The 9990-nt window shown below is 50.2% G+C and overlaps 2 protein-coding genes across 2 annotated transcripts; both read right to left on the bottom strand.

Moving 5' to 3' along the window:
• Window positions 1-4050: 4050 nt before the first annotated feature.
• LOC119290613 (beta-1,3-galactosyltransferase pvg3-like) lies at window positions 4051-5389 on the bottom strand. The gene has a single exon (XM_037569231.1). It carries the CDS (start codon window positions 5203-5205, stop codon window positions 4195-4197), a length of 1011 nt encoding a protein of 336 aa, XP_037425128.1. The 5' UTR covers window positions 5206-5389; the 3' UTR covers window positions 4051-4194.
• Window positions 5390-5898: 509 nt separating this feature from the next.
• Window positions 5899-8246, bottom strand: LOC119290623 (guanine nucleotide-binding protein subunit beta-like protein A). The gene is made up of 2 exons (XM_037569243.1): window positions 7277-8246; window positions 5899-6235 (listed from the first exon to the last, which is right to left on the bottom strand). The coding sequence occupies exons 1-2, from the start codon at window positions 8165-8167 to the stop codon at window positions 6119-6121; spliced, it is 1008 nt and encodes a 335-aa protein (XP_037425140.1). The 5' UTR covers window positions 8168-8246; the 3' UTR covers window positions 5899-6118.
• Window positions 8247-9990: the final 1744 nt, after the last annotated feature.

Below are 9990 nucleotides of genomic sequence, written 5' to 3' on the forward strand. Positions count from 1 at the left end.
AAGTCATTGAAAGCATGCACGGTCACATCTCTTATTGGTTGATATGTCACGAAACAAGAAACGTAGAGGAGTTAATGTATCGTATCTAAGTGTTTTGGGATTACTTGATTTTCATAAGATGACTTACACACCTAGACGGATGAAATAAGTAGTGTATGCGTGTCTGATTTCAAGAATTTACAGTGTGCGAAACGAGCCGATAAATAATAACGTTATAATTAAGACATAATTAAGTATAACATGCTTAGGGCATCACTAGCTGATCTCCTAAATTTTTGAGTAAACACCCGAGTAAACTTTAAAGTAATTTCATTTCTAGCCAAACTCCTAAATTAAATTTAACAGAGTAAAAAATTTGAGAGGCATATGAACAGAAATTCGGTGCTAAATTAGGTTCAAACTAGTACATAAAACATAGTTAAACGACATTGGGTGCAAATCCTAAATATTTTACATAGAACTTAAAACAAAATTTGAAACTTTAAAACATAATCTGATTCTTTCTCGGCCGCCTTCCACTCAGCCCTGCTCAAACCGCCGATCACTAGGTCCGGCCGTCGTTGCCGTCGTCACCTTCATCGCTTGATAGATCATGACTTTGGTCTTGACCGCCATGTACTCTGCATACAGGCGGCGCTACGCCTCGACACGCTCCAGGTAGTGTTGGTGGAGCTCCGCCATGTAGGCCTCATCGGCTTGATCCACCGCGAGACGCTCGTGGGCTTCTCAGTCCTCCTGCCTCTCGTGTGTGGTGCCCACCCGGCGGTCCATTGGCGACTCCGGTGGCAACAAATATCCCGGGGGAAAGTGCACCGACTTGATGTCGTATGCACGCCCGCCACTGCCTCCGCCGAGTGGAAGGATCCCAACAAGTGGGTCTTGCCAGTGTCTCGGTCGTAGATTTCGGTGACCCATGTTCCCCACAGCCACTGCTGCACGACGTGGTATCTCTGCACTGGCGGCGGCGGCAAGAGGTCGGGGAAGGTTGGTGTGCCACCTGCTCGGGAGAAGGAGGCGCCTCCGCGACGTGGATCCGCCGGCCGAGCGTTGAGGATGGGTGGCGGCGAGGAAGGAGGGGAAGGGGGAGGTGGGCGGCGTTGGCCAGATCCAGTCATCATTACCGGTGCGCGTGCGACGGATTAGGCGTGGGTGCGACGCGTAGGTGGATTGGGCGGCGACGGCCGTCGATGGGTGCAGCCCGTGGGAGAGGGGATTTACTCGGCGTGTGGGGTGTACATTTACTCATTGGCCGCCGCTTGGAGTAAATATTTTACTCCTCTAAGGCCTTATACAATGGGAGGTGCTTAGAGAAATAAACCAGAATTTTCTTAAACACCGGCGCTTATTTGTACAGGATAGAAGAAAAAAAAGCGTCTTTTCTATAGAAATAGGCACTGGTGCTTCAGAAAAAACCTGGTTTATTTTTCTAAACACCTCACTAAGCATCTCCCATTATATAAGAACTAACCGGTTTAGGGGATCGGGGAATTGCTAGATCCAGTTTAAAGTAGTAAACCGAAATTTTTACTCCTCTAGCCGGTTTTAAGGAATCATCTAGAGATGCCCTATTGCCCTTACATGCAGAAGGCCTCAACAGTGTCATCGCGACCAGGCTTAGTTGGAGCTTCACGATGGCATGGTTTAGACCGTATCTTAATTAGCCCGGCGGACAGTGCTAAGGCGTGCAAGAACGGCTGCAGAATCGAACCCGGCCCTGCGCGTACTGGACGACGAGTCCCTGGTCAGGATCGAGTGTCCCCACTGCATGGAGCCCGCCCCCGGCTGCGGCTTCGTTGGCGCACCGCCCACGCTCTCGCCGGCCACCTCGACGCCGTCACGTGGTGTGGGTACCTAGGGTCCAGCAGTACGGCAAGGTCAACCAGCCCCAGGTCCCGGCGCTCGGTGCCGTGGCTGTTGCTCCTCGGCAAAGACGACAACCCCCTGTTCCTCCTGAGTCCTGACCGTGGGTACGGCCAGGGCGCCGTGGGTGTGGCGTGCATCAGGGCAATTGCAGCGACGCGGTAAGCCGGACATCGTCCTGGTGGAGAGATACAGACGAGGAGCAGCACGCCGCCGGCGCGATGGTTGCCGTAGACAAGCCAACGTTCCTGCCGGTACCGGTGATGTATCTGGTTCGAGGAGGATCAAGGACGGGCTGGTGTGCACAAAGATGGAAACCAGAAAACAGTTAGGCGTGCGCATGATTGGGCTGCCAAACTAGTGGCGAAAGTTCTCCGCGCCAATTTTGGACTCGGATTGAAGTGAAGATACTGCTTGGACTCGGATTGGAGCCAATTTTGGCTCGGATCGGTAAGAGTAAAGATACTGCTGGGTACGTATCCATGAGCCAGGCCGGATAAATACAGCAGGAAGAGCAGAAGCTCTCCTCCGTTTGCAATCTTCATATCTGAACTAAAACCCAAACCCTAATCGCCAGCGCCATGGAGGAGGACGGCGACCACACCAAGACCCGCCGCAAGCGCACCCGCGACGTCACCCCGCCCGGCCTGAAGCGTCCGCCCCCGCCCCGCGAGGAAGGCGACCCCTACGACGAGCTCCTCGACTACGACTCCGACACGTACGAGTACCGCTGGGGCTGGGAGCGCCCGACGCGAAGGTACAAGCTCAGCGACTTCGTCGACGGCGGCACGTGGTCCCCGCCTACGGCCGACGAGGCGAGGAGGGAACACGAGCTCACGATGGCCGAGCGCCGCGATTTTCTGTCCCGTGGCGCCGAGCCGCTGCGGATCAACCGCCGCCCCCGGTTCCTCGGGCTCGGCGGCTGCCCCCAGGATCGCCTGCCCACCATCTATCGTCAGCCGGCCTCCACCGCTCAAGGAACTGATGTCGGCGCTGGTTCCACACAATAATTAGTGTCTCCAACTCCAAGGCGCTGATTCTTAAACACTTCAAATTTTTAGAACAATGTTGTCCGCCGTGATCTATATATATAGTTTCTCTCGTCTGCTGTCTGCTGGTATGCATGTATATTTTGGAGCTCCTCTGCATTTTAAAGTGTATATGCATGCCATCAACGAGTCCATGCATGCATGATGCATGTGCGCCCTGTATCCTCATATTTGCCTTATCATCAGCTTATGTATGTCAAGTGTGCTACATATGTCTATCTGTGCCCCTCTCTCTCTATGATATGGTATTTTGTTGTGCACTAATGCTCCTAGTACATATGATGTTCAAATTATATGTAGTTACTTGTGTATGTTGTTGTGGTTAGTATACGTAACTGCTACCAATAACTATTGATTCTTTTTTTTTTTTGAAACGTATAACTATTGATTCTTAAATTGAGTTGTGTCAACATGTTCATTTATATGAAATCCATTATGAACACTTGCGCCAATATATTTCGAAAAACTATCTTCATCTGGATACTTCTTGCTTCACTTGGTATGGAAGTTTTCTTTTTCTTCCAAAAAGTTCGAGATGGTAGTACCATCAGAACACATTGCTGATGGTTTCAAGTGAGTTATTCGTCACATTTAGGCAATCGTGTCAGAAAGAGGGTTTTTCTTTGGCCAAAAGATACTTCGAACTAGGAACGAGCATGAAGAGATTAACAAGACTTCACTGCATATGTTGACTTTCTTTTTGGACGATATCAATTTATGTACTTCGTTGAATTGTTTATCAGGAAAGAGTTGTGGGGCAAAAGAAATGTAGCAACACCATGCACACGCGTGTATATCATATATTAAAGGAGAAGACGTGTATAGAAACCCGAATCACCAAGGTACCGACACCATGAAAGTATGTAGTCCCTCCTTTTTTTTCTCCGCGAATTAGGTTTGTCTGAAGTCAGATTCTTCAAGGTTTAACCAAGTTTATGCAAAAAATTGTTAGCATTCACAATACAAAATCAATGTCATTAGATTTTTTTTTGCGGGTAATATCATTAGATTCATTAATGGCGTATATTTAAATATAAATTTGGTCAAATTTTATAAAGTTTGAATTTAAACAAATCTAGTATGTGAAGTAAAAAAGAAACGAAGTGAGTATGTACTACGAATGAAATACACGCACTGGACAGAAACCATGAATGTATGTATCAATGTATGACGTACAAATGGACGTGTCAAATTATCCTCTTCTTATCCAACAACCACAACCACCCGCACAAATTCAACGCACACTGCCGACCGGGTCGAGCCAAGAAGCAAAAGGAGGACCGTTTCAAGGCAGGTGGTAGAGGCCGGACGGCGGCAGCGCGGCGGTGGCGTTGAAGTAGGCGAGCGTCTCCGCCCACCGGCCGGCGTCCTTGAGCATGTGCACGGCGATGGTGTCCGGGCGGAAGCCGCGCCGGAAGCAGTTGGCCGGGGAGCTCCCCAGGTAGTTGTACATCCTGGGGGCGCCGTCGTACCGGTTCTTGGCCTTGCCGGCGACGTTGAGCCACCGCCCCGTCCACATGTCCTCCGGCCCGACGCGGTCGCGGCGGCTGACCTCCGACCGCGCCACCCAGCGCACCAGGTCCCACGACAGCGCGTACCCCATGCCGGACATGAAGGGCGGGAACGGGTAGAAGTTCTCGCGGTCGCAGGGCATCTGCAGGCCCAGGTACGCGTCCTCCCGCGCCGCGCCGGCCATCCACGCCGCCAGCGCCGGGAGCCGCAGGTACGTGTCGTCGTCAGCCTTAATCACGTAGTCGTAGGCGCCGTCGGGGAAGGCGCGCGCGGCGGTGGCGAAGAAGTCGTACGTCTTGCCGCCGTCCATGTTCTCGGCGCAGTTCAGCACGATGATGTCGCCGTAGCGCATGATCTCCAGGGCCACCAGCACGGCGTCGACGGCGGAGGTGACGTTGCAGAAGACGAAGCGCACGTCCACGGCGCCGGCGAGGGCGGGGTGCTCCTGCAGCTGCAGCGCGTAGACGGTCCGCAGCAGGTGCCGCCGCTCGTACTTGCCCGGCATCGTCTGGATGCCGATCAGCACGCGCACGCCGGGGTGCTCGATCGGCGCCTTGGCCGGCGTGGTGGCGTCGGCGTGCTTGACCGGCAAGAGGACGGCGTCGTGGGGCGGGGAGCCGGGGCAGCCGCCGGAGAAGAAGGACTGGAGGCGGAAGTCGTTGGGGTGGACGACGAAGACGGTGAAGGCGAGGAAGCCGGCGCCGAGGACGAGCATGAGGAGGTGGGAGGCCGTGAGCGGCGAGCCGGCGGCGCCCAGGCCCAGCTGCTTGTACAGGGAGGACATGGCTGCGCTCTGGGATCAGGTGCACCGGCGTGGTGCTTGCCGAGGGAGAAGGAATGGGAGCGCTGCGTCTGCTACTTGGCTAGAGAAGGAAATGGAGCGCCTGCTTCTGCTGCGTTGGACATGGACCTGGTCGTGGGCACGCGAGGCTGCTGATTTGGTCGACGACGGCGAGGTTGCGTGGATGGCGAAGAGACTGATTACGCATTGAGAAATTCGCAATCGGGAAGGGTTATAAAATGGGAGAGGCTGGGTTCAGAGATGATGTCAGACGGAGGTGACAGATTGTGACTAATCCAACTCGAGTCATGCTTCGGGCTTCCACGGGGTATAATCAATAACTAGAGGGCAATTGCTAATCGACAGATGCTCACAGGGTACAGCGAGTTAAGCAACAAGTGCTCAAGACATTGTGCAGCCTACACTTGCTTCGGCAAAACGAGGCTCCGTCCATTTGTTTTGATCCGAATCGCACTCAAGATGAGCTCTTCTTACAGAGAAGGAGCTGATGACAGTCATACCAGAGGAAAGAGACTCGAAGTTGATGAGAATAGCTCCTCCATGCAAAGCGCACTGAACAAGTGCTGCAAGACAAAGGGGATCACCGGAAAACAACACTCCACAGTTCACAAACAATCAGTAACTCACAAGGGCAACGCAAACGACAACCAGTAACCCGCAAAGACAAATACGATCAGGCGCGGCTAAGTAGTTGCAGTATATTGAAAGCAGCAGTCAAAAGCAAAACCCTGGTGCGAAACAGATCGTCTTCCATAGTACCTCATAATGTGCTCATCAACAAATCACCTAAGCAGAAAGTAAATAGTAACTCAAGCTGAAAGTACCAGGCAGACCAAGTGCCTCAGAACAGTCAAAAACTTGACAGGCATTACAACCTCTTCGGCCAGCAAGACTCCTACGCGTACCCGGCGAACCCGGCTTGGATCTTGAAGACCCTGATGGTTCCGTCGGTGTATCCGGTGTAGAGGGTGCTTCCATCGGCGCTCCAGCTCAAGCTTGTGCAGTACAGCATCTACATAGTTGTAACAATACACATGTTAAAAATGACAAGTCATAAAGTAGGTTCAAGTAGACTGTTAAGCTAATGGAGAATACAATAGTGCAGATCCTCTCCAACAGAAGATTATACAGATTGCAGACAGTGTAACAAATACTTACACAATTGCTCCCAATATAAACTGTTGAAACAAAATTACATTCATGGTAGCAGTAAAACAGGATCAACAAGACACAGCAATGTTCAGATGTGCAGATCACTAAAAAGAATGATTTCGACACATTTTACGAACATCTGTAAACAAACAAACCAAATTGGACATGACAGCATCATGCTTCTGCTACACTTGCAAATTTAGTTATGGAGCTTCAAGATGGAACTGAACAGCAGCAAATTTGAACCACAGGGTACTAAAACATGGTATCTATCCATAGACAGTTGATACATTATAGATCACAAGGGTATCTACTATGAACAGTTCAGTGTACGACAAGCGAGCATAAAGACAAATAAAGACAAGACATAAATTCCTACTCCCTCCGTTCCTAAATATAAGTCTTTGTAGAGATTTCACTATGGACCACATAGTGATGTATGTAGATGCATTTTAGAGTGTAAATTCACTCATTTTGCTTCATATGTAGTCCATGGTGGAACCTCTACAAAGACTCATATTTAGAAACGGAAGGAGTAATTAAGTTCAACCCTAGATTCATGTGAGCAGAAAGAACATGAAAGCTTTTAAGGCAAGCTAAGCCAAGCCAATCACATTATGATTCAAACCAAGACATTATCATATTAACTGAAACAAAAAAAATCACTTCCACTTTCATCACAATGTAATAATTAGTGATATCGAATTATCAACAAGCCATGAAGTTGCGCAGTACAATTAACTAGCAAGATACCCTACTGCATAATTTCAAGGGGCGTCATGTTGTGATTGGCCAAAATGGAACTATCCCAGCAAATATCCAGTGACGCATCATAATCAAACATCACAGCAGATCTAACAAGCAGGTTAACGATCCAGGAAAAGGAAAACAAGCAGGTTACCTGGTTCTTGGAGACCTGGACTTCTGGCTTGAGGTCCTGCACGACATGCTTGGACTCGAGGTCCCAGATCTTGACAGACTCCTCTGTCGCGGCACAGAGCCAGTAGCGGTTGGGCGAGAAGCAGAGGGCATGGATGATGGAGCCGGCTTCCAGCTGGTACAGCCTCTTCCCCTCGGACAGGTCCCAGAGCAGAGTGACGCCGTCCTTGCCGCCGGAGGCGCAGAGCGAGCCATCGGGGCTGACGGCGACGGCATTGACATAGCCACCGTGGCCGGCGAGGGTGGAGCGGAGCTTGCAGTTGGTGAGGTTCCAGACCTTGACGGTCTTGTCCCAGGAGCCGGAGACGATGGTGGGCTGCTGGATGTTGGGGGAGAACCTGACGCACGAGACCCAGCCGGTGTGGCCCTCGCCGCCGCCCATGTCGCCGCCGATGGTGTACTTGCACTCGCCGAGGGTGTTCCAGAGCTTGATGGTGTTGTCGCGGGAAGCGGAGACGATCTGGCGGTTGTCGACGGAGAAGGCGACCGAGATGACGTCCTTGGAGTGGCCGACGAAGCGGCGGGTGGTGAGGCCGGTGGAGAGGTCCCAGAGGCGGAGCTCGCCGTCCCAGGAGCCCGAGAGCGCGAACTGGCCGTCGGAGCTGATGACCACGTCCTGGACGAAGTGGCCGTGGCCGGTGAGGCGGCGGAAGGGCACGGCGTAGTCGGTGCCGACGGTGCCGTCGCCGAGGGACTGGACCGGGTTGGTGAGGTCCCAGACCAGCAGCGACTTGTCGCGGGAGCCGGACACGATGTAGGGCGAGTTGTCGATCGGCGCGGCGATCGCCGTCACCACGTCGTTGTGGCCGCGCATCGTGCCCACCAGGCCGAGCGACTCCTGCATGTTCGCCATGGCTGCCGCGGGGAGATTGGGGGGCGGGGGTGGCGGCGGCGGCGGCGAGGGGGTGAGGGTTGGGAGAGAAGAGGGCCGAGATGGAACGTGGAGGATTTTATAGTCTGGGGAAGGTGCGGCTAGGGTTTTGCAGGATCAGAGATGTGGCGCTTGGATGGTGGATGGGAAGATCGCCACCGTTCGTTGCGTGTGATAGTCTTTTCCTCTAAAATGGATACTAAATTAGTAGAGAAAACTACATTATGATATGATTTAGGCGTGGAAAAAAGGTGTGGTTTCCGATGTTATTGTTCTGCTATGTGAATATTACATGAAAACTCTGAAAGTTACAGAAATATCAAATTAAAGATTTTGAACCAATTATGAAAAAAAAAGGCGATGTGATGATTTTATACATGTTTGACAAGTCAATTTGTGCTTAATAATATTGCTGGGAGATTAAGAATCCACATTATTAGAAATGGGATTGCTAAGTCTCGGTCGATGCTATATTTGTGGATCTTACGTGGAGATTCGTGCAATTTTTTTCTTTTAGTTTTATTTTTTTTTCTTACTCACATGTTATGTCACTTGACTTAGACTTGGGTAAGTCTTTTTTTTTTGTGGGATTAGACTTGGGTAAGTCTGAGTCTACTGAGATCTAGCCACACCCTATCAGAAAAGTTTGGCAGTGGCAGCGCTTAATTTTAAATGTTGAAGATCATGTTCAAAAAATCCTATGGTGACTAATTCTATTATAATGTTTCCTCGAGTGTTCCTCCCCGTTCAAGTGGAGGTGCTGACAATCAACTTGTGTTACATGGATCCGGTCAGGTGGTGCCGCCTAGCTCGTTGCCTAAACAAGACCTCAAGAGGACCAAGGCAACTCAATTACACAACAAAATAAAAAAAATGTGTTAGTAATGGTGGCCTCCCAGCAGGAGCGCCACCGAGACCAATGAATCTACTCAGCTAGAACTGCTGGGGGGGCTCCTGGACAGTTCGTGTGCTTGTGACTTTGCTACAGTCGCATTCCCTCGAGATTGTGTTTCTTTATGAGACTAGGCAGAAATAATAAAATATGAAAAGGTTGAGATGACGAATTGGACTCTGAAGCTTTTCTAGCGTTGATGATAATGGCTTGAGCGGACGATAAGCTTTGTGTTGGCATGAATCTTTGATGATGGGTGTTAAAGATGAAGTTGATCGTTGTATTGATGCTCTTGATTGCACCTCAGACTCAGATCTCTTGTGGCATTCAACGTGTGTTTATGGTGCGCCAGGAGTGAATGATAGCCATCTCACGTGGTCTAAAATGCTTGACTTGAGCACTTCTCAGCCACACTAAGGGTAGAATCGCAAATTTAGGTTTTTTTAGATACCTTGGAACTATGTTCTTAATTGATTTGGGCTTTTCAGGAGTCCCCTATGCATACGAGGTGCCACCAATTTGAGATCATGTGGGAGAGAGATCTTGTTCTTCCAAAAGTTATACAAGCTTCATGAGATGCTTTCAGTAATAAAATGGATCTTGGATATATTGAGGCTGCTATGTGAAAGACTGTGGATATCGCCTAGAGGGAGGGTAAATAGGCGTTTTAAAATAATTACGGTTTAGGCTTGAACAAATACGGAATTAACCTAGCGGTTAATTTGTCAAACACAAAACGTAAAATAACTAGGCTCACCTATGTGCACCAACAACTTATACTAAGCAAGATAAGCAACTATGAGATAGCAAGATATATGACCAAGAACAAGATGGCTAACACAAAGTAAAGTGCATAAGTAAAGGGCACGCGGAGATGACGATGTATCCCAAAGTTCACACCCTTGCGGATGCT

Source organism: Triticum dicoccoides, chromosome 1A (genome assembly GCF_002162155.2).
Source record: "Triticum dicoccoides isolate Atlit2015 ecotype Zavitan chromosome 1A, WEW_v2.0, whole genome shotgun sequence".
Taxonomy (NCBI): Eukaryota; Viridiplantae; Streptophyta; class Magnoliopsida; order Poales; family Poaceae; genus Triticum; species Triticum dicoccoides.